General features: G+C 42.6%; 1 protein-coding gene across 5 annotated transcripts in view; it reads left to right on the top strand.

Annotated features, from left to right (window-relative positions):
• The window catches only part of DOCK11 (dedicator of cytokinesis 11), a 186,686-nt gene that overhangs the window by 127,847 nt on the left and 34,348 nt on the right, over positions 1-24,491 (top strand). For all 5 annotated transcript variants that reach the window (XM_035007699.1, XM_035007720.1, XM_035007708.1 and 2 more), the window contains 9 exons: positions 4,541-4,607; positions 5,998-6,045; positions 7,830-7,972; positions 9,477-9,592; positions 10,495-10,632; positions 15,176-15,358; positions 17,307-17,420; positions 20,004-20,219; positions 20,308-20,365. In XM_035007699.1, coding sequence (XP_034863590.1) covers positions 4,541-4,607; positions 5,998-6,045; positions 7,830-7,972; positions 9,477-9,592; positions 10,495-10,632; positions 15,176-15,358; positions 17,307-17,420; positions 20,004-20,219; positions 20,308-20,365 — 1,083 coding nt within the window. The remainder of the gene's footprint in view (positions 1-4,540; positions 4,608-5,997; positions 6,046-7,829; positions 7,973-9,476; positions 9,593-10,494; positions 10,633-15,175; positions 15,359-17,306; positions 17,421-20,003; positions 20,220-20,307; positions 20,366-24,491) is intronic.

A 24,491-nucleotide genomic window follows, 5' to 3' on the forward strand; every position in this document is an offset into this window, starting at 1 on the left:
TTATATTGAGACTCTATGATGTACCTCCCTGTTTTGGGAAAGAAATAAATAAAGGGAGATCATTTTTGACCCCGGTGGTATTTCATTCTGAGAGATAATGGATCCGTTAACAACTACAGCCACAGCTGTTTTTCTCTTCCCACAACGTGAAAAGTGGGCAAACATGGAAAGTGCCCGCTAATGTGTACGGGGTTTCTTTTTAGGGTGATGAAAATATTCTAAAACTGGGGTGATGGTTTTACAACTCTTGAAAAATACTATAAACTATTGTATTGTGCACTTTTAAAATGGGTTTTATGGCCCATGAATTCTCTCAATAAATTTGTTTAAAAAAAAAAAAAAGGCCTAAGAGACACATGAAAAAAAAAAAAAAACAACAGAAAAAGAAAAGTAGTTGAATACCACCACAGCCCAGGGAAAGTAAGTTGGGGGCAGGGGGAGGAAAAAAGGGAGGGGGTGGGGAAAGGAGTGGGGGGGAGATGCCCAGCTGACTACTTCTCCTCATCTCCACTCGAGTGCGTGTGCATGCACACATCCACACACACTCTCACACCACATACTGTGATAACCAGGGACAAGCCTCTGGCAGCTTTTTCAAGGTCATGGATAAGACCATAACTGCTTTGTTTCTTGAGAACTTCATAGTTCTGCTCCTCTTGTAAATGTTGACCTTGCTTGCTGAATATTTGGTTTTTGCTCATTAGATTTTTCTTTCTTCTGCTCTTCCTTTTTGATTTTTAAAAGCACATTTTTAATAACCAGTACACAGTCGTGTCACATCTTCTCTTTATCTTTTGTGCATGTAAAGTCGTATTCATTTTTTTCTGAAAAAATCTGCTTCTGGACCTTTCTCAGTGGATGTGTTCTAGTTACTTTGTCTTGTCTGGTAAATTTTTTAGTCACTCTGTATGCATTTAAATGTTGAACTCTTATAAGTCCACACTCTTCAGGTCCTCTCTTGGCTTTCTTTATTGGTTCATAAACAGTAGCGACTTAATTTCAGCAAAAAGATGACAGACCTCTACACTTTTATATAGAAGTACAGGGATTCTACAGAATGAATTTCCTTTTCTATTTGTGGCTATATTTTATTAACTGGCAATAATTCACTGTTTCAAAGTCTTAGTCACTTGCCAAACTTTTTTGTTGCTGTTCTTACTGTCTTGTTTATTATTTCCTGAGAAAGGGAATCAGAGTCAGGGGTAATCAGTTACACAGTCCGAATTGACAGGAAGACTGTCCTCTTGTAAAAGAAAAGCATTTTCCTTGAGAGGATGAGGGAAAGCTACTTTCCCCCCTTTTCTAACACTATCCTAGCTTTTCTCTTTATTGCAGACCCCAAGGTGAAACTTTGGGTGTCACCTTGAGGCTTATCGGCATCATACTCTGTTCCTGTAGATTCATTAGCATTCTTCTTCACAGTGGATTGTTTGGTGGAAAGCGTCTGGTTGCTGCAATCTCTTACGGAAAACCCAGTGTTGCAATGAGCAATACCACTCTTTGATCTTTTCCCACTTGATTTTAAAGTAGAGTCAAAAGGAAATGCAGTTTTTAAAGGGGATTTTTCCTTACTCTGTGTAAAAGGGGGAAGTGAACTTCCATTATAATCAGGCATATTTTCCTCTGAAGTTTCAGATATGACTTGAATAGTGGGGTTTTCTGTGGTAGAAATACTGGAAAGGCTCCAAGAGAAGTTAGTTTGAGTTTCACAGTTTTGTGTGGAGGTCTTCTGGGTGAAGATGCGTTTCCTTTTTGGCTGGCCATGCTTGTCTTCATGAAGGTTTGAAACATCTTGAAATCCATACCCCCTCTGAGGACCAAGGGTAGATGTTAAAGGAGAACCTGCAGGTGACTTCTGATTGGCACTGCTCTCTCTGGTAGGCTTATTGCTATTAGAAGAAGGCTTCTCACAAGAGATCTCTGGCTCCTCGAAGAGGTCCTGACTGTAAAATGGAATCGAAAACTTTGGACTTTGTTGTTGTTCCTTTTGTCCAGAATTCATCCATTCAGTACTTGATTGTTTTATCAATTTGTTAGGCAGATGCCCCTGAGATCCTGGGGAAGGCTCCCTGACCGAAAAAACTGGCACAGACCTTTGAGTACAGGGAATGAATTCCTCATCATCGCTATCAGAAAAAGAGGGAAACTGCTGCAGATTCAGGTTTAGTTTTGCAGAAAGCTTTCTATTTTCTTCTCTTAACCTATTCCTTTCTTCAGTAAGCTCAGCAATAAACTTAAGATTTTGTTGTTGGATATCATAAAATTCTTGCTGTAGTGTGTTCCTGTAGGTTTCATTCAGCAAACAGCGGTCACATATTTTTGCATTTAACTGATCTCGCAAGTCATGAATGGTGCTACTGAGGACCTTCTGTTGCTCGGTCAGCTCTTTAATTTTGGCTATGGAGCCCATCCACCTTCCATCTGCCAATCGGTCTTTCCTCAAATTGGCTAATTTTGCCTGTAAACGGTGTAGCTCTTTGTCATGGAGCTCTTTTAGCATTAGCCAGGTTTTCAAAAAATCGTCGGACGACACATCACATACACTAAACTGTAATTTATCTCTTCCTGAAGGTTTCTTACCACCGCCCCTGTCTCCTCCATCCATGTGCCCTGCCTGCATCATGTCTCACCGATTTAGGATTTGGAAACGGTTGAGACAGGCCAGCGGCTTGAAAGCACTACGCCGTTGCCGAGAAAATGGCGGAGGAGCTGCTGACTAGAACTAAGCCGTGGCTAGGATGAGGCCGTCACCCTCTTTACAGACCTTCTGCGAAGCTGCCTCCGGGCACAAGGCTGGCGCGGGCGTAGTTCAGGGAATGGCAGAAAGTCCCGGTGTTCGGGGCAGAAAGAAAGCACCAGGCTTTCGGCGGGAAGAGCCGGTGCGTGGAAGAGGGAAGATGGCGCCTTCACGCCGCTCTTCAACGAGAGGCCAAGAGGCCGGAAACCCAGTGGCTTCTGGGAGATCTGGGCTTCTCTGGGCCGCAGGGCATTCAAAAGCAGGAGTGGGGGAGACCGGAAGTCCCGGTTCGCTTTATTTTTTAAAACAAGTCTAACTTGATGCCACGTTAGCCTTTTTATTCTTGAGGATCAGTGTTTGGGAAATTATCAACACTCGTGGCTTTAAAAACAGTTGGAAGTAACGTCAAAATCCCTACATTTCTCCCTCTCCCGCCCCCCCCTCCGTATAGCCAACATCGCCTAGTCTGCCAACCCTATCTCGCCCGGGTTGTTAGCTGGGTTGGCAGTTTTGTCATTTACCACTTTTGTGATACCTATAGCGTGTTTACGTTTAAGAGCTACTGGCACCGTTAGCTATATCTGAGTAGCCTAAAAAGGGAATGGAGAGGGGCACCTCTCTGGCTCAGTGGGTAGAGCATGTGGCAGGATCTCGGAGTTGAGTTCTAGCCCCACTTTGGGTATAGAGATTACTTTAAAATAAAATCTTTTTTAAAAAATTAAATGAAAAAAGAATGGAGAGTTAAGTGGCCGCAGTATTTTTTTTCTTTTTTTTTTTAATCTCAGTAAATCACTATGTTGGAAGTAAAGAAGCAAGTCAAAAGAGAAGTATATGTGATAGATTTAAGGGACTTTTATATCTGGAATAGTTCGATATATGCGTGTGGACATTTGGTTAGAAGATAAACAGGCATGTTTTTAAGAGTTTATTTGAGCAAAAATTGATTAGAATCCGGTAGTATCCAGGCTAGCAGACAGAAAGAAGTCCTGAGGAGCTGTACAAAATGAAAGACTTTTAGCGGTAGAAGGGAGTTGGAGCAAGGCAGTTGATACAGGGAAAGAAAGTGGGTTGGTTATTGCAAAGTCACTTTTGTTTAAGGGATGCCTGGGCTCTATCAGGCAGATTACATTACTAGTGCTGATCAGATGATTCCTAATGGACTGGTTTAAGATTCCATTCCTGGGAGAGCAGAAACTGTAATTGTCTTGGTTTGGTGATGTGGGGCTTAGCATAAGCAAGTCCCATTTTCATTCAGCCTGTTGTTTTGTTTTTAAGTCTCTGTGTGTGTGTGTGTGTGTGTGTGTATTTACATAATACCAGGACTTCGGAGTTTATAATGCAAGGGCAAAGAGGAAAAAAACAAAAACTCTTCTTCTAAAGTTTAAAGTTCTCAAACTTTTTGGTTCACAGAGCCCTTTGAGTAGCAGGCAAAGGTACTTGACCCTCCCTTTGGAAAAAGTACGCATAAGCACACCGTGTTGCATAAAATTTTAGGAAGTTCATTAAAAACTCCAGGTCTCTTTCCCTTCCTCTGCCCTCAGGGATGCTATCAAGATTAGTATGAGCCATCCAAAGGAATATTTGCAAAGTAAATAAAAATAACTGTTAAAATAATTACAGATAAAGCAGTACATTTGGAATTAATTCAAACAAATACAGTGTGTGTATTGAACAATGAGCTGGGAGAGGATATAGATGAACCACCTGGATGGTTGTTGAAGCTAGGTTATTGGTACTTTGGGTGGGGTGCACTGTGCTGTTTACTTATTTCAAGATCCACCACTTTATTTATTCCATTTTCAGATACTCTCTTAACTTACTGGAATAAAGTATCTCCTCAGGAGCTCATAAACATTCTCATACTTCTAGAGTAAGTTATATTAATTTATTTTCATAAATTTTCTCCTTACTTGGGGGATAAAATATTACCTTTTTTTCCCCAACAGCTTATTTGCCAATAACCAGGTTCTTCACACAGATGGAAGAAAACGTGGAGATGGAATATTTATGATATCAGAGAAATTAGCTAATAATAGACCATTGTTCAGCCCAGCAGCAGTCTTGCTGTGATCTGGAAAACTAGAAGTGGCATCAGCTGTCCAAAAGCATTCATTTGGAGCAGATGCTGGCTTAATGGAGCAGCTTCAATGACTGGAATGTAGAATTTATACTCCTCTGTAGAGCTAATTCTACTGGCGTCAGAAATGCATATATATATATATATATATATATCCATTCCAAGGCAGTTGGGGGAAAATCCAGTCTTGTTTCCTAGGTAGAGGTGGGAAGTTGTCCTAGATTGTTTGCTGAGCTATCTGTAATCCTTACTGAAAGCTAAAAGAAAAATTAGAATGAAATCTAAGAAATTTTTAGATAAATAGCACACAGGGGCTCCTGGCTGGCTCAGTCGGTAGAGCATACGACTCTTGATCTCAGGGTCGTGAGTTCAAGCCCCAGGTTGGGCGCAGAGCTTACTTTAAAAATAAATAAATAAATAAAGAGCACGCATAAATGATGTTTTTATGTGCACGTCTTTCAAAACAAAAAGGGGATAATCGGTGTGTGCAGTTTTGCAGACAACGTCAGCAAACGAAAATGGCAGTTACGATTTTTAAAAACTATACCGTAATATTTACTAATGAAAATGTATGATGTTGGGGGTTTGCTTCAAAAAAAAATACAGGAGGTAGGGAGGGTGGAGGGAGAAGGAGGGCACCTGTTCAGAGTAGAGGATAAACAAGAACGGCCCTAAGCTGATAACCGTTGAAGCTGGTGGGTGCTGGGTACGTGGGAGTTTAGTATGCTATCCTCCCAACTTCTGGATGTGTTTGAGATTTCTGAATAATAAAAAGTATTTTAATGCCATTATAAAAATATAGCAATTGCTCCAATTTTTAGGGCTTAAGAAACTTTTTTTTTTTTTTTTTTTAGGTATTAATGGCTAAGCTAGAGATCTTTGCTATGAAACATTATTGAGCACGATGTAGAATCACCATTTGCATTGACAGGCTTTTTAAATGTCGTTGAATTGTATGTGAAGACATGGAGTTTTTTGTTTCTAATGGTGTTGTGGCAAATAAATCTAGAAATATACGGCAAGCCCACAAGTGGTTATATGTATATGTCCGTATACCAAAACTTATTATTGCAATATGGTTTAAGTAGGCCATTCTTTGTAACACATGAGTTTTCAAATATTACTTGTTAAAATGCAAAGCGTGGCAATATCTTACTAACCATGCTGTTGTTTTTCTTTCTAGAGTGTGTTTGTTTCACTTTAGATATATGGGGAAAAGAAACATAGCAAGGTAATTCCCGTTGCAAGTTCCACTTTTTTCCCTTCCTTCCAACAGGTGGCAGTCTTGATCATGCCATGTAAAACCTAGCTTCTTCATTTTGCATTAACCTGAAGTTACCCGTGATTTATTTAACATGTCTCAACTCAAACTGTAAATTAAGCTAGTGTGAACTGACATATTTTTAGGTTTCCCAAAGGGTAGTCACTAGCCTGCTATGCGGAGCTTCGGTTCTAATCCTAGAACGGGTGCTTGGGGCGAGAAAGGGCCTAGATCCAGGGGAAGGCAGGAAGTCATCAAGAGGGAACAACTGTAAGGTCTGTACTTTTATCAACAACCTGTCAATATTGACTTCAGTTGCTAAGGTAAATAGAAAGCCACAATAGCAGCTGGGACGTGCACTTTCTATTAACTGTTCTCTTCTTTTTGCCACCTAAGTCTTTTTTAGCATTTTTTTTTTTTAAGATTTTATTTATTTATTTGACAAGAGAGAGACACAGCGAGAGAGGGAACATAAGCAGGGGGAGTGGGAGAGGGAGAAGCAGGCTCCCCGCTGAGCAGGGAGCCCGATGCGGGGCTCGATCCCAGGACCCTGGGATCATGACCTGAGCCGAAGGCAGACGCTTAACAACTGAGCCACCCAGGCGCCCCTTGCCACCTAAGTCTTAAAGAAATAAATACTTCAAAACATGTTTGAGGGACCCTAAGGAAAAGATTCTTTATTTCAGTAAGATCTGTTTTTAGGGGGTAGAGTTAAGGAGCTCAAATAAAGTGTCCTTTTTAAAAAATTAAATGCCATGGCACTTCCAAAAACTGAAGGGGCACTTTGGATGGAGTTTATTGCTGAGTGTCGGGAACATCCTAATAATGGGTAATTCAGGTGACCATGTCTGCTGCCTTTCCCCGTGACTCGGAGTCGGCACGGTGACTACCACTCTGAGCTTTAATCTCTACGATTCTCCCTGTTCTCCCACTCCATTTACTAGAGGATGGACAAACTCTTTTTCTTCCTGAGTTGCCATATGACCCAGCTGTAATTTTTTTTTTTAATGGAATCTTTAAACTGAAGGAAAACAGAAGTTGGCACATCCTAGTAACAGACATGTTCAAAACATGTCTGATCCAGGTTTAACTCCAGGCCAGAAACAGATTAGATAGGCATTCCTTCTTGCACACCCAACCCCAGGAATACTCCACATCCTCATTTCCACTCTGAGTATCCCTCCCACTATTTTCTGTGACTCTGGCCCTTCCTTCCTTGCCTTTTGAGAAAAGACTGCATCTTATGGAGTGTTGGCCACTTGACTCTGATTTTTTTGAGGAGAAGGAGGGAAGGAAGAAGCTTTTTCTAAATTCCTTAGTTATATTCTCATAGCAAAAGCTCTTTATTTATTTTTTTAAAAGATTTTATTTATTCATTTGACAGAGAGAGAGATAGCGAGAGCAGGAACACAAGTGGGGGAGTGGGAGAGAGAGAGAAGCAGGCTTCCCGCGGAGCAGGGAGCCCAATGCGGGGCTCGATCCCAGGACCCTGGGATCATGACCTGAGCCGAAGGCAGACGCTTAACGACTGAGCCACCCAGGCACCCCGCAAAAGCTCTTTTAAATATACACTAAAACTTCATACAATTTCCAGTGCTGCCTCATTTAAGCCCAGTAATAGTAGATAGAATATTGAACACAGTATACTGTTTATGTGGAAACCTAATCATTTATTAAGTTTGGTTTTTTTTTTAAATAACATTGAGATCTGGTACGAAGAGTACTCCGTTTCCTAACTTTAAAATTTACTTTAGGGTGCACGATGCCTGGCTGTCAAAGCACTTTGGAATAGACCGAAAATCGCAAACCATGCCAGCTCTTCGAAACAGATCAGGGGTAATGCAGGCCCGACTTCAGCATCTTAGCAGCCTGGAAAGTTCGTTTACACTTAATCACAGTAAGTGAAAATGTGGGTAGTCTACCCATTTGAAACATACATATAATGCTATGTAACCTTGAAGAAATTCTAGCTTAAATCACCAATACGATTGGAAATGACTTCACATACATGGATGTATTTGCGTATCTCTGTGTTTATTTACAGTCCTTTTTTTTTTAAAGATTTTATTTATTTATTTGAGACAGAGAGAATGAGAGACAGAGAGCATGAGAGGGAGGAGGGTCAGAGGGAGAAGCAGACTCCCTGCTGAGCAGGGAGCCTGATGTGGGACTCGATCCCGGGACTCCAGGATCATGACCTGAGCCAAAGGCAGTCGCTTAACCAACTGAGCCACCCAGGTGCCCCTACAATCCTTTCATCATACAGGAATATCTCATAAAATATGCGTGGATTTTCCAGCGGTTTTTTGGTGATGGTGGTTTTTCTCTTAGTTCAGTATTAAAGAAACCAGTTTTTTCCAACTGAATTGCTGTTGTCATCATATTATTTTACACTGGATATCCTTCATTCCTACTGTTAAACTTCAATGCAAATAATGGCATCTTAATGTAATAGTATCTATAATACTTGTTTTAGTATATATAATATCTGTTCATTCAATGATTTTAAGGGATTACACCTGCTGAGCTGACTGCAGAAATGAAAGAACTGTAAATACTATTTTGACAAAGGTATATTGCACATGTATTGAAGGATTGACAAGGAAAATAGGACAAGGAGAGAAATGTTGACCAGCCAGGGAAAGCTAGAGGGTTATATAAATGGAAGCTAGCCTCTGAAAAGCAAATATTAATAAAAAGCCAACGAGAAATCTTTCATTTCCATATAGTCCTCTGGAGCCAGCCAAACAGGCTTTGTGATAAGGACTAATAATAAAAACAAATGTCTTGAGCAGATGGACCCTGAGCTAATAATAGACTCAAGAACTTCAAAAAAAAAAAAAAAATGCAAGTTTTACAGCCTTCGGCTTTGCTCTTGTCACTTGTAAAAATGTAATGGTCCTACTTCCTTTGGTTGGCCCAGATGTTTGGTTTTTCTTCTGATGTAGAAACGAGTCCCGTAACATTGGCATAATTAGAAACATCTGGCCATAGGGCAACACCATATGTGATGTCGCCTACTGTCTACGATTTCTCATTTTTGCACACCTAGTTTCCTCTGTTCCTAGTTACATCACCATCGTTATCCCCTAGTTACATCGCCCGAGTTCATCCCTGAAATCTTGTCTCCAAAGAAGCGGAGACACCTAATTATGTGTTGCAGAGCTGTTGATACAGAGCTGAAGTAAGAATGGGTGGAATTGATTAACCAGGCTCATATTTGATTAAGGAATAAATACAGTGAAGCTCATTAGGTCCGCGGATATTGAGAGCCTCCTTCTTGCCCATCTCTCTCTGAGTCTTTGGGGCGGGGGGGGGGCGGGAATCATTCCAAACTGTCACATGATTCTCTGCGTTGGGCAGTTTTAATTTACCTTTTTTTTTTTTTTCTTTAATCTTAGGCTCTGCTACCAGCGAAGCAGACATTTTCCATCAGGCACTTCTTGAAGGCAACACGGCTACTGAAGTTTGCTTAACGGTGCTGGATACCATCTCCTTTTTCACCCAGTGCTTTAAGGTAAAGACGAGAAGTCAGAATCCAGTTGGTGTCATAAAGAAAACATTATACACAAATTAATTAGTCAGAGGAAGCGTAATGCGGTGAAAAAGCCCCAAATGAACAGTCCAGAAACTTGGATAACAGACCTCATTTGGCTACCGTGTGACCTTGGGAATTCGCGGAGACTCCCTTGCCACATCCATAAAGGGAGGGGCTTGGACTCATTTGCTCTTAAGCTTCCTTCTATCTCTGAACTTCTGCTGTTGGATTTTTGTGTGCGTGTTCAAAACCCGTTTTCGGTCACACTTTTATTAATCTAGCCAGTAATTTTTAGCTCGAATGAAGATTGAACCGGTGTGCCCAAATACCCTTGGTGATGAGGTATTTTGTCAGGTTTGACGATGCCCAGGCAGGCTGGCTGGCTTCCCTGGCCAGGCGCCTGTTCAGTGCTTTTTCTCAGATGTTTGCCTCTCAACACAAATCGGCATTGCTAGGATTTTAAAAAGAAGAAGGTAAAAGCCATGATCTTGCAGGGTTGTCGGGAGTAAAATGAGATAATAGGAGAGCTCTTTGAAGAGTAAAAATTATGTAACCCACATAATGTAACATTAGCGGGAGAGCTCAAAAGTGAAAAATCTTGCTTGCTTTCCCCTGAGTTACAATCAATTATTTTCTTCCCTCTTTTCTATGTAAGGCAGTTAATTGCTTCAGCCCTCCAGGTTTACTTTTTTTTGAGAGAGTGGGCAGGGGAGGGACAGAGGGAGAGAAAAAGAGAGTCTTAAGCAGAACCCACGCCCAGCATGGAGCCCACTTGGGGCTGGATCTTACAACCCTGAGCTTATGACCTAAGCCGAAGGCAGACGCTTCCCCAACTGAGCCACCCAGGTGTCCCCAAATGCATTTTTTTTCATGTTTTGTAGAGTCAACTTTTAAATAACGACGGCCACAACCCATTAATGAAAAAAGTATTTGATATTCATCTGGCTTTCCTTAAAAATGGACAGTCTGAAGTGTCGCTGAAACATGTTTTTGCCTCACTACGAGCTTTCATCAGTAAGGTAAGGAGGACAGCTTTATAGCTGCGAGTGGGCTTCCTCCGTGGCAGGCAGGTAAGAGGGCAATGCGGGCCCCTGGAATGACATCCACGAACCTCAGGTCACGAAGCTGTTAAGTACGGGTGCAGAACAGTAAAATACACGAAGATGGCCCAACCAAGAACCCCGTGAAGTCCGAACATGCTTTTTATTTCACATCGCCATTCCTTCCCCCTTTCGGCAGGCTCCTATGAAAAGTATCATTTTCAGATTACCAACCTCAACAGTTTTTCTTCTAGTTTGCTTCTTTTTGAAAGTACTCTCATGCCGAGGATATAGAAGTTAATCTGCGTGCTCCCGTATAAGCCCGTGGAAAGCGGAGACCAGGTTGTCTAACCCCAGGGTCTTGTATCATAGCCTGCAAATGGTAGGCACTCAATACGAGTTCGGGCGAATGAATTCTGCCTTCCAATGCTAATTGTGTCTGCAGGCTCTAAATGTTCAGGCTTCAGGCTGCTTACCTCATCTCAACACAGACCTCAGACCAGGCTTTTAGGAATAAATCTGACTGAAACAGCCAAAATTTATTTCTGGTCTGTTTCTGATAGCTTTTAAACGTAATAAAAAGCATCATAAACCAGGATGGAGTTACAATTACGGAAAGCTACAGTCGAGGCCTCTGCTCTGGTATGAAACTCCAACAAGACAAAGAAATTCAATTAACTGATCTGTGTAGTGGAATAGCTGAGCCTGGCAAACTTTTTTGTCATCATTATTTGTATGGTAGCTTATTGCATTTACTCGATGTAGAACTTGGGTGGATTTGGAGGTTGTTTTTTAATTGCCACTCCTTAATATAATTTTTTTATTATTTTTAATTTTTTTTAAAGATCTTATTTATTTATTTGGGAGAGAGAGAGCACGAGCAGAGGGGCAGAGGGAGAGGGAGAAGCAGACTCCCTGCTGAGCAGGGAGCCCGACATGGGGCTCGATCCCCGGTCCCTGAGATCATGACCCGAGCCTAACTCAGACACTTAACTGAGCCACCCAGGCACCCCAATATAATTTTCTTAAAAGATTATTTATTTATTTGAGAGAGGAAAGAGCAGAACAAGCAAGAGAAAACACGAGTGGGGGGAGGGGCAGAGGAAGAGGGAGAGATAGGCTCCCCGCTGTTCAGGGAGCCCAATGATGCCGGACTTGATCCCAGGACTCTAGGATTATGACCCGAGCCAAAGGCAGATGCTTAACCCACTGAGCCGCCCAGGCGTCCCTCCTTAATATAATTTTTGAATAAAGAAGTATGTGGAGAACTGAATTCAACACAAGCATGATATAAGCAACTAAGGGAAAGAGATTCAGAAATAATTCATCGACCAGTTACCGGGTAGGAACTTACTGGTGTTAGACACTGTGTCCGGGATACAGTCCAGGGGCTTATTGTCCAGTAGAGGGAAACATACACACATATATGCATGCACATCCACAAATACTGCTAGAATAAAAGAAGTCTATACAGGGAACTAAGGGTGGGCAGGAGGAGGGAAATGTTCTAATTTAGCACAAGTTTCTCCGTAGCGGTAGAGATAGAACTTAGTATGGACTGAGCGAGAGATGAGACTGAAGAGGTTAATGGGGACCAGATGATTATATACTCCTCTTAGGAGTTAGACTTCATCTTTGAGCCCTCAGGGAGCATGGAACCAACACAACCAAACCAACCAATACAATTGGATTTGTATTAAGAGCAGATCGGTGCGGGCGGGGAAAAAACTCTGAAAAGTAGTGTGGAAGGTGGATTGGTGGCAATATTAAATAAACGCAGGAAAAAGGCTTACTACAATAAGCTAGATAAGAGATGAGGACCTAAAGTATTAGTGACAGTGACAGTGGAGATGGAGAGTCAAAGGCAGACATAAGACATGGTAAAGAAATTGAATTGATGGGATTTGGTCATCAGTTCGCTGACTGGATGGTGAAGTGTGGTGGGTAATGTGAAATCTAGAGAAAAGACTACATTTGGGGTAAAAGTTAATGAGTTCTGTTTTGTGGACCTGTTGAATTTAAGGTGCCTTTAGGACATCCTGTTAGAGCTGTTAGGATTGGTGGTTGGATATATAGATCTTTGCTCTGGAGAGAGATCTGGGTTAGAAAGCTAGATTTGGAATCATCAACCATCCATCCACCCACCCATCCACCCATCCACCCATCCATCCGTCTATCCATTCATCCATTCATCCACCCACCCATCCATCCATCCATCCATCCTATATTTATTGAACACCGTTTCTCTGGTACTGTACCAGGTACTACAGATACAATGGTGGGGATACAAAAGAAACATAGTCTCTGCCCTCATGAAACTTCTAGTCTAGTGGGGTTGGGGAAAGAAAATGAACAAGTAAGTAAAATAGTAATTATAAGTTCTAGGAAGGAACCAAGGTGCTAAGATAGAGAATAATGATTTGTAGGAGATACCTTACTTTATTTTTATTTTGTTTTTTTTATCAAGCGTGCGCACAAGTGGGGCAGGGGGAGGGGCAGAGGAAGAGGGAGAGAGAGAGAGAGAATCTTAAGCAGGCTCCATGCCTAGCGCAGAGCCCCATGCGGGGCTCCATCTCACAACCCTGAGGTCATGACCCAAGCCCAAATCAAGAGTCGGACATTTAACCAACTGAGCCACCCCCCAGGTGCCCCAGAGATACCCTACTTTAGATAGCCTTGTCCCTTTTAAAATGAGACCTGAAATATGCAAAGGGGCCAACTGTTTGAAAAGCTCAAAGAAGAACACTCTAGGGAAAAGGACATGCATATGCAAAGACCCAGAGTTGGGAAAGAACTGAAAACTCTGGGAACTGAAAGGCCCAGTTCAGCTGGAACCTAGTGAACTAGGGAGATCATCAGCATATGAGTGGTAATTGAAGCCATGGGAGCGGTTTAATTTCCCCTGGAGAGTATGTAGAGGAGGAACAAGAAGAGCAGTACATTGGGGAAAAACAACCTAGGAAGGGCTGGAAAAGAAATCTGTAGAGATGAGAGGGGACCAGTCACCCAAGTGGAAAGAAAGGCAAAAAAGAGGGATATCATGGAAGCCAAAGGAGAAAAGAGTTTCAACATTATTATGAGGTTTGGAGTGGTCTAATAAGATAAAGGTGAAAGGGAGTCCATTGGGATTGGCAATTAGGAGGTCGTTGATGATTTTGGCCATTGCCCACTGAGGGAAGTATGGTGGAGTTAGAGGCTAATTAGAGTGGATTAACTACACTACCCCCAGGCCCTCCCTTACACCTTTATTTTCATACTAGAGTATCTTGCCCAGCAAGATTTGGTCTAATCTGGTGACACTGTTGATGAGCTTTCCCAATTGCTACTCAAAAAGCAGTCATTAAACATTCATTATCTGCCCTGCACCTTGGCACTTGGTGTTAAGGTGATAAAAAGGAGTAGATTCCTGGGACTCCTGGCTGGCTTAGTCAGTAGAACATGTGACTCTCGATCTCGGAGTCATGAGTTTGAGCCCCACATTGGGTGTAGAGATTACTCTTAAAAAAAAAAAAAAAAAGGGTTCCTGTAACATGGAACTTCCTAGTTAAACTCAAGATTCCCAAGGAATAATTTTGAAAGGGCGGCGCTCTAGCTTCACACTTCCTGCAAAAATCCATCGTGTACACTTGAAGCAACTTACTACTCGCTTGCCTCGGCATGGAAGCATGGGAGATTGTATCCAGCCTATGTTGTACGAACAGTTTATCTTCCACAAAGAAGACTGAATACATTTTCACAGTAATAGCCACTTGGCCGTTTTGACGATTTGCATCACTTTTGTACTCGCTTTCTAATGCCAAAATGCATTTTACTCAACACTGTTTATGAGTAGAAGATTCACGCGCATGTTTGTGGATGTACACTTCACCTCTACCTCATTTTGTTAAATGATCGCCTTTACTTGATGGATAGATTCCCAGTATAATTTTCTCAGCATTTGGGAGCTCATAATGTAAGGAACTGTTTAAATAGAAAGGAAAAGAGTAAGCAATGCAGATTGTCCTTCCCATTTTCAGAGCCCAAACTGACACCCATCAGTCATTCATCATCTCAGCCATTCATTAAGTTAATACATATTATCAAGAACCTACTCATCATCTTTTCCAGAGCATCATGAGCTTTTCTCAGATCTGTCGCATTTATAGTCAGTACCGCACATTTTGGTAGTGACCTGTATACGGACTTGAATTATTCTGTTATTTTTTTTAAGGGTTTAATTTATTTGCTTGAGAGAAAGAGCAAGTGAGAGAGACCGAGCGAGCATGAGCGGGGCGGTGGGGCAGGGGAGGCAGGGAAGGGCAGAGGGAGAGGGAGAAGCAGGCTCCTGGCTGAGCAGCCGGACTCGGGCCGATCCCTGAACCCCAGGATCATGACCCAAGCCAAAAGCAGATGCTTAACCGACTGAGCCACCCAGGCACGCCAGCACCCAGTACAGTTTTGAGTGAGAATGTAGTAGGCATTTGATAGTTGACTGATTTTTGTGATTGGGTTTTCAGATACTTATGTTTTTGCTGTTCTTTAGTTTCCCTCAGCCTTTTTCAAGGGAAGGGTGAACATGTGTGCTGCATTTTGCTATGAGGTTTTAAAGTGCTGCACCTCGAAGATTAGCTCAACCAGGAACGAAGCATCTGCACTTTTGTACCTTCTGATGAGAAACAACTTTGAGTATACCAAAAGGAAAACCTTTTTGAGGACACATCTTCAGGTCTGTGAAAATCAAAGCTCCTGTTCTTTTTTTTTTTTTTTTTTTAAGATTTTATTTATTTATTTGGGAGAAAAAGAAAGAGCATGAGCGGGGGGAAGGGGCAGAGGCAGAGGGAGAAGCAGGCTTCCCGCTGAGCAGGGAGTCCGACACGGGGCTCGATCCCAGGACCCTGAGATGCATGACCCCAGCAGAAGGCAAGCGCTTCACCAACTGAGCCCCCCCAGGCGCCCCCCCAACCTGGGTTTAAATCCCAGTTCAGCTCCTTACTTACTGTGTGACCCTAGGCAAGGGACTCAGTCTGTCTTCAACTTTTGCCTTATCTGTAAAATGAGGCAGGTATGGTTCACCTTGCTGGGTTACCGTGAGGGCCGAACAGAAAGTGTGTGTGGTGTCAGGCACTATGCCTGGCATGTGTGTAAGGGACACTTAGTGCGTGGTAGTTGTCATTTAACGTCTACATTTCTTTTGCTTGTTGGATGAAACCACTCTGAGCCAGACCACAGATGGGACTTCTTGACTCACTAGGCAGCTTTGCCCTCTAGGAAATCCTTGGTCGTATTTCCGTCGTCTTCGCTGCCACAGTCTGTTCTATTGGTGGTGTTTTATTGGAGCCTGGGTTAGAAACGGGGAAGCAACCATAAGTGGCTTCCTAGAAACATCATCGGGAATGGGAAAATCTGATAGAGGTAGATGCTTCCTATAAAAATCTGCCACGTGGTTACTTAGGGCTACGAGGGCCAGCATTACCTGTGAGGGCTTCTGCTATGTGCTTTTATGAGGCACCACTTAAAGACCGCCTTCCCCAAAACACTTCGGCAGTAAACGTGCCAGTGTACCTGAAATTCCCCATTCAGGTCCATTCTTCGGGGTCAGAGCATCCATTCTCTCAAGTCATTTATCGAAATATCACATTAATAAATGTGAAGACTTAAAACCATCTCTGGCACATAGTAAGTGCTCAATAAAGGGTTAACTAGTATTATAATTAGGATCTCTTTCATTCTCATAACTGCGCTATCAAGTAGGTATTGTTATCCTCCCCATAGGACAAATGAGGACAGTGAGGCACAGGAGGGTGAAATAACTTTCCTAAAGCCCCACAGTGAATAATCGACTCTAGAGCCTGCACTCACAGCTCCCACAAAACCCTGCTTCCCGTGAGCGGGGGTAGAGCCTCCAGCCATCAACAACGGAGAATGAATCACGTAGGCGATCACCCAAGGGAGCTTGAAAGATTCAAACCACTCCCTAAGGCCCTAATGTATCCTGCCATCTGAACTGGAGAGAGCCGAGTCAGAAACCAGGACGGGAGCTGAGGGGCTGCGGTTGGGAGTCCAGCATGCTGAAATCGACTAGTGAAAGGCACTGAGAAACCATCCAAGAGAAATGTCATTTATTCCCAGCTTTGCCATGGTGACCACCTAGCCAGCGGAGACCTGACCACCGTCGTGTCAGTTCATGATCTTGCGAGCTGTTTTAGATCTCGCTGTGCTAGGACTTGTGAACAGTTGTTCGCCACTAACCAAGAAAGGGCTGAATAAACTTTGCAATTGTGACCTTTTGAAGTTGCTCTTTCGCTAGAAGAATTTAAACCCTTCATGTATGAAGAAAACAGATTATGATGGAACGGTGTAGCATTTTTATTTTATTTTTTTTTTTTAAGATTTTATTTATTTGAGAGAGAGAGAAAGCATGAGTAGGGGGAGTGGTAGAGGGACAAGCAGGGTCCCCGCTGAGCAGGGAGCCCGACGCGGGGCTCGATCCCAGGACCCTGAGATCATGATCTGAGCCGAAGGCAGACGCTCAACTGACTGAGCCACCCAGGTGCCCAGTGCAGCATTTTTAAAAGGAACATTTCATACAGGTGCTTATGGGCTTCCACAATGATGAAAATAAGCAGCATTTGTTCAAAAGACATTCGAGAAACAGTGTGTGCTTCTTCCCACAGATCATAATCGCGGTGAGCCAGCTGATAGCCGACGTGGCGCTAAGCGGAGGATCGCGATTTCAGGAGTCTCTGTTCATTATCAACAATTTTGCAAACAGTGACAGACCCATGAAGGTATGTTCTCACTGCAAGGAGTAAACTAGAACCACCTTTCGTGGCAGAGAAGTTTACACTCCTCTCATTACACTGTCACTGGATTCACCACTCTTGATGGTGTCGAGTGTATAGGACGTGGGCTTTGTCTTGTACAGGCCTGCGTCTCCAGCACCCAGAACACGGCCTGGTACGTAGTACATCTTCCCAAAATTATCTGACTGGATGGAGGAATGACTATACTGTGTATACATAGTATTACAGCTAGTGGGATTGGAATTTTTTTCTGAGCTTGATTTCCAAACTTGCTCAGAAAACAGATGGCTTCTTTTTTATTTTTATTTATTTTTTTATTATTAACATATAATGTATTATTTGTTTCAGGGGTGCAGGTCTGTGATTCATCAGTCTTATGCAATACACAGGGCTCACCACAACACATACCCTCCCCAGTGTCCATCACCCAGCCACTCCATCCCTCTCACCCTCCTCCACTCTAGCAACCTTCTTTTTTGAGAGTTATTACCATTTATGATATTGGTTACTGAAGCACTGGGTTTCAGGAATCCTCTGTTCACTGATTACGGCTTGCCCTAGATGTGGATTGGAAAACCCAAGCCCAGTCCTGTTGTTCTTAGGTACCAGCTGGCTGAGGCTGAGCCCAAGACCCTGACCACCATCCCTCTTTCTTACCTGTACACTCACAACCTATAACATTGTAAAAATGCATTTGTCTTGTTGCACGGAGAACATGTCCTGATCTTCAGTGATGCATGTGTGCAAGGGAAGACGAATCTTTTGCCAATAGAAGACTTTCCCTCCCAGAGGGATCATCCCCATTCTTGGGAAAGGTCATCCATCCTCCAGGATCATTTAACAATACTGTATTTAAAAAAACTGGAAGGAAAAAAAAAAAAGCTCCCAGTCACAGCATACTTGATGTTTAGGACATGTAGAATCTATGTACCAAAAAAAAATTATTCCCATAGGAATGTTGCTTAGACTGAAAAAAACAAAAAACAAAACAAAACCAAAAAACCCACTGAGTAGTACCAGCCCTTCTCCAGCTGGGAAAGTTTGCTTTTCAGCCGGTTCTACTGGTTCTCTGCGAGATCAGTATATGTTCCAACTAATCCCATGAGCACAGAAACAATTTATGTCATTTAGGATCTTCTACCCTGAAATTTATTTTTACCAGTTATTACCATTCTTAATTCTATGTTATGTAAAAGTTGGATTAGCATCTTTTTCAAAGTAAATGAGCTCTACTGTGGAAACGAGCTCTACTGTGGCTGACCTTGATAAGAACTCTTTGTCATGACTCATTTCTTAGTTGTCATCACCAATAAACCCTGTGACAACAAGGTGTGCCTTTACCCCCGTAAATAAAATTGCTACTGGGGTATAAGAAGAAACTTTAATCTGAAACTAAGGATGTACTGTATGTTGGCTAATTGAATTTAAATAAAAGTTTAAAAAAAAAAGGAACCTTATTGGACATAATTATGATTTTTAAAGGGATCAAGAAAGCACTTTTAAGAACTGTTTCCTCCACATTTGGTTATATTCACATTGGAAAGCTCCCTAACCCCTGTACTTGTCCCTCACTCATCTTCTCCGAATCCTACAGGTAATCGTGATTAGTCCACTGGGGTTAAGAGGAAGTGATAGTACTTTCTTAATAGTGGCTGGGGTAAGAGGAAACTGTAACTTAGTGGGTTTGGAGAACACAACAACACTCCGAGAGAAGCTAGTAAATTCTTTAGAGTGTTCTGTGATTCATAACCTTTTAGTTGTAGAAGTGGAAATGTTTGCAGTATGGTTTTTACCTGAGTGTATATGGTAATTGGTGGATGGGATAGGTATGCTTGTCTGTGTGGGAGAGTGGCTGAGATCACTAGCCCTGGAGCCAGGATGTCTGGGCATAAATCCTGTCCCTACCACTTAACCAGCTGTGACACTTAGGCCGAGCTGTTTAACTGTGGTGTGCCTCCGTTTTCCCATTGGTTAAATGAATTATAACAGTACCGATTTCATAGGGTTGCTGGAAAAATTAAAACATGTAAGGCACTTAGACCATTGCCTGATACATAGTAAGCTGTCAGTTTTTAGTTACTCTTGTAACTGAAACTACACAATAATGGCAAGTAATTCTCGTGGCCATGGCATTTACAGTGGACAAGCTAGAGTTCAGAGCCAGGTAGTCTGGTTCCAGAATCCATGCCTTTAGGTATTGTGAGCATACTGCCTTCAGCCTTCAGCCCTTGAAGCCTGAGCCAGTTGGACCTTTTAAAAAGAATTCATTTAAAGCTCTTTAGGGGCGCCTGGGTGTCTCAGTCAGTTAAGTGTCCGGCTCTTGCTCTCAGTTAGGTCTTGATCTCGGGGTCATGAGTTCAAGCCCCATGTTGGGCTCCATGCTGGGTGGGGAGCCTACTTAAAAAAAAAATAAAGCTCTTCAGACATGTAATATACCAAGAACCAAATACCAAGAACCGTAACCAGGAATATAAATCATGTTATTCCCAGAATTGGATGCCAAGGCTTAGAGGACATTGATAATATTAATGGACACGGCTTTTGTTTGTTTGTTTGTTTCGAAATCAGGCAACTGCTTTTCCCACAGAAGTCAAAGACTTGACCAAGAGAATCCGTACCGTTCTTATGGCCACTGCTCAAATGAAGGAGCATGAGAAAGATCCTGAAATGCTCATTGATCTCCAGTATAGCTTGGCCAAGTCCTATGCAAGCACCCCAGAGCTCAGGAAAACCTGGCTCGACAGCATGGCCAAGATTCATATAAAGAATGGAGACTTTTCAGAGGTGACGCCTTCAGACTTTGTTCTAAGCACAATCCTGCAAAAACCCTGGAACACGGGCTGACCGTTCTTTCTTTGTCCTCCTTTTTCAGGCAGCAATGTGTTATGTCCACGTGGCCGCTTTGGTTGCAGAGTTTCTTCATCGAAAAAGTAAGATATTTCTGTTCTTAGAGACAGGGAGGATTTCCATTAGTGCGAGAGTTTTTATGTTTGTAGCTTGATGTCATTGAGCTCCGAAAACTATGTTCACCTTTAGCCCCATTCCGTGTTAAACAGAAGTTGTTATAAAAGAAAACTGGATTATTCATTTTGCCTTCTGCTTCCATTAAGAGTACAAGAATAAGTTAAATAGTACAGGGCCAGGCCTGATGCCCAGTGTTTATTTTTTCAAGACTGTCTCCCTGGAAGATTGCCACCGATTAAATTCTTCTCAGGGCTTATGAGAAGCTCGGGTTAATAGAGATCATTTGTTTTCCTCTCATCTCTCTCAGCTTCACAAATACTGCCCACCAGGGATCTCTCTGTAGCCACTTTCACACACCAATACTTTGGTATTAAAAGGCAGTTAGCACATCAGCAAGATGGCCAAATAAGGTGTCCCTTGTTTGTATACCCTCCCCTCCTACAGTTGGGCATCTATCCGTGGACAAAAGTGCCTCTGTGGGAGCTGTGGGATCCAGCACCGTGTGCCCAGGGGCCTGGGGAGGAATCCCACCCATACGTTAGGTAACGGGCAGTCAGACCTTGGTCCCCTAGCAGGCCCTAGCCCTTCTCAGCTGCGGTCTGAGAGCCCCTGGAGAACACTGCCTTAGACAGTCATCCACAGATGAGAGGACCTGGGTGCAAGTCCAGGGGTCCAGTTGAGATGTTTAGCATGCCTTTGGAGCAAAACAGATACAAGTTCGGATGCCTTGGGGAGGGTAAGAGGACCAGTTTGACTTGACTCAGGCGCCCCCTTCCTCGAGGTGGCACAGCTCAGTGCCAAGAGAGACCTTCTCACCCACGATTTCTTCAGTGGGAAAAAGTGAGAGCCTGTGAATGGGCACCTGGCTTCCCCAGCAGTACAGGACCTGCCGAAGAGGCCTGTTTCTCTCTTGCCCCGCCAGAGTCCTGGCTCATGAGCCGCATGACTGGCGGCAGGAAGAGGTGGGGAGTGATGCAGATAGAACTCCTAGAGGACACTAAAAAGACAGGGATCCTACTAGCTGCCTTGCAGGCCCCATTCAGAACCCTGCCAACAAGGCACTAGGGACACTTAGCTCATGGATTCCACCCCCCTCCCGCCCCATCTAGCCCACAGGCACTGTCCGTACTCTGTGCATCTAAACCACATACTCCTTTATCCTGTAGCCGGCTCCCTGTGTGTTCTCCTGATGGGTGGAGAGAGCAAGCTTTGGCAGATGACCAGAGAGCCATCCAGAATCTGTAGGCCACTAAGGGACCACAGACTTGAGCTTTAGCATCACCCTTGACAGAGCAAAAGGGAGCTGTTAGCACCCAGCCTGGTGTGTTGCATGATGGAGAGAAGGCATACAAGCTTAAGGAATCTACCACAAAGGGGAGCATGAAGTGTGAAGCAAGGATATCCCTAGTGGGTCTGGTAAAGCCGCAGACTCCCTAGCAGGGCAGATGGAAGGTATTTCTCTCCCAAAGTCAGTCAGTAAAGGTGGTTGGAGATGGCTGCTACTTTCAGATGCAAGACTTCAGAGAACGGGAAAAATAAAGGAAACATGACACCACCAAAGGATCACAGTACTCTTCTAGTAACTGGTGCCAAAGACCTGGAGCTCTGCAATTTACCTCATCAAGAAAACAAAAGAACTGTGTTAAAGAAGCTTAATGAGCTGCAATAAAACAGAAAGACAACACAATGAAATCAGGAAAACAATACAAGAACACAACAAGAAGTTAAATATAGAAATTTTTAAGAAAACACAAATTCTGGCATTGGAGAATACAATGAATGAAGTGAAAAATGCAACAGAGAGCATTACCAGCAGAATGGATCAAGCAGAAGAACTAATCTGTGAATTAGAAACCAGGACCTTTGATGGGATACATGCGTGGCTCTTGGTTCAGGCTCGGGTCACAGTCTCAGGGTCGTGAACGCGGGCTCCATGCTCAGTGGGTTGTCTGCTTGAGATTCTCTCTCCTTCTCCCCCTGCCCCTCCCCTCTAAAATAAATAAATAAATCTTTTAAAAAAAAAAAAAAAAGGAAGAAGAAGCCAGGACCTTTAAAATGACCTCATCAGAGGAGAACAAAGGACAAAAGAATGAGAGTAAAGAAATCTATGTGGGTGATCTTTGGGACAGCATCCAAAGAAACAATCCGTGAACTCTCAAGAGTCCGAGAAGGAGACAGAAAGCTTTTATTTCAAGAAATAATGGCTGAGAACATCCCAAATCTAGGGAGAGATTTGGACACCCATGTTCACGAGGCTGAGATCCCCCAAAAAACCTCAAAGAGAGCTTCTCTAAAGACACATTATAGTAAAACTATCAAAAGACAAAGGATCCGAGGGCAGCAGGAAAAATAAGTTTGTAACTTACAAGGGAACCCCATAAAGCTTTCAGTGGGTTTCTCAGCAGAACCTTGCAGGGAAGGAGAGAGCGAAATGATCTATTCAGAGCGCTGAAAGAATAAAACTGCCAATCAAGAGCACTCTTCCCAGCAAAGTTGTCCAGAAATGAAGGACAGATAAACGTTCCCAGGCAAACAAAAGCTGAAGGAGTTCATCACCACTAGACCTGCCTTGCAAGAAATGCTGAAAGGAGTTCTTCAAGCTGAAATGAAAAGATGCTAATTAATGACACAAAAACATACGAAATGGATACGTATGAATGGATAAAGATGTGGCACATATACACAATAGAATGTTATTCAGCCACGAGAAAAAGGAAATCCTGCCATTTTGGGCAATATGAACAGACCTTGAGGGTGCTCTCTAAGTGGAATGAGTCAGAAAGCAAAAGACAAACACTGTACGATCTCACTTTCATGTAGTATCTAAAAAGTTGAAGTCACAGAAGCAGAGAGTGGAATGGTAGTTGCCAGGGGCTGGGGGGTGGGGAAAACTGGGAAGATGTTGGTCAAAGGGTAGAAACTTTCAGTTACAAGATGAATAAATTCTGGAGATCTCATGCACAGCACAGTGATTATAGTTAACGATACTGCGTTATATACTTGAAAGTTGCTGAGAGGGTAGATCTTAAATATTCTCATCTCCCCCAAAATGGTAATTATGTGTTGGTGTTAACACCGCTGTGGTGATCGTTTTGCAATATACACATATTGAATCAACACACACACCTTAAACTTACACAGTGTTATATATCAATTAGGTCAATAGAGCTGGCGGAGAGGTGGGGAGTGGCCCCGGGAAGGGGGGAGGGTGAGAAACAAAAAGGGAGTCAATGGTCTTGAAGGGCTTCGGGATCCAGCAGGTCTAATTCAAGAATCTGCCAGAAAGCTTCCCTTTCTGAAAACAATATTGCTGGCTCCTACTGTAAAAACTACTCAAGTAGTAAAACAGTTGAGCTAGGTTTAAAAATTGATCGGCAATGGATTATTGCAAAGAAACCTTCCACTATCTATCATAATGGCCAAGCTACTTTAAGGCGGTTGAATGAGTAACATGAGAGCAAAATGAAACCGTCTTGTGGGAGTCCTATCACTCTGGCTTGGTCTATGAGAACACAGCCATATTTTGTTTTGTTTTTGTTTTTGAACTCCAGAATTCCTACAGCTAACGATATGGCTTTCATTTCACGTCTAAGGCTCAATGTTTGATTGCCTCATATAATACCACCCATGTGGGGAGAACCTCTTTCCAAAAAGAGCCTTCCCAAGCGTGGTGTCATGACTAAAATGTAGATTCATTTTACTTATATTTTAAATGAACACTTTCTGTTTGATACTGAAATATTTTTTTTAACAATCCATGTGTTTGAAATTGGCATACTCTAGTTTTCTCCTTTTAGTACATAGGTGGTTTGAAAGCAGAAAATCTTACTTATCAAAAGAAGACCCCATTTGAGATTTTTTTTTCCTACATCACTGGTCTGCCCGTGAAATATTGAAATTCCAAATAAACTAATATGAGAACTCTAAACACACTAATACGTTTTTAGGTCTATTTTTCAGATAAATGAGGTTAATATTACCTCCTCTTTTTAATTAGAGAAATCTGCAATAGAGTTTCATATCCACTGAAAATGGTTAAAAACATTAAAATATTTCCCTAGAATTTGTTTCCACAAGTCCAAAAACCCTACA

The sequence above is a fragment of the Mirounga leonina genome, unplaced genomic scaffold (assembly GCF_011800145.1).
Source record: "Mirounga leonina isolate KUSES-001 unplaced genomic scaffold, KU_Mleo_1.0 Mir_101664, whole genome shotgun sequence".
Taxonomy (NCBI): Eukaryota; Metazoa; Chordata; class Mammalia; order Carnivora; family Phocidae; genus Mirounga; species Mirounga leonina.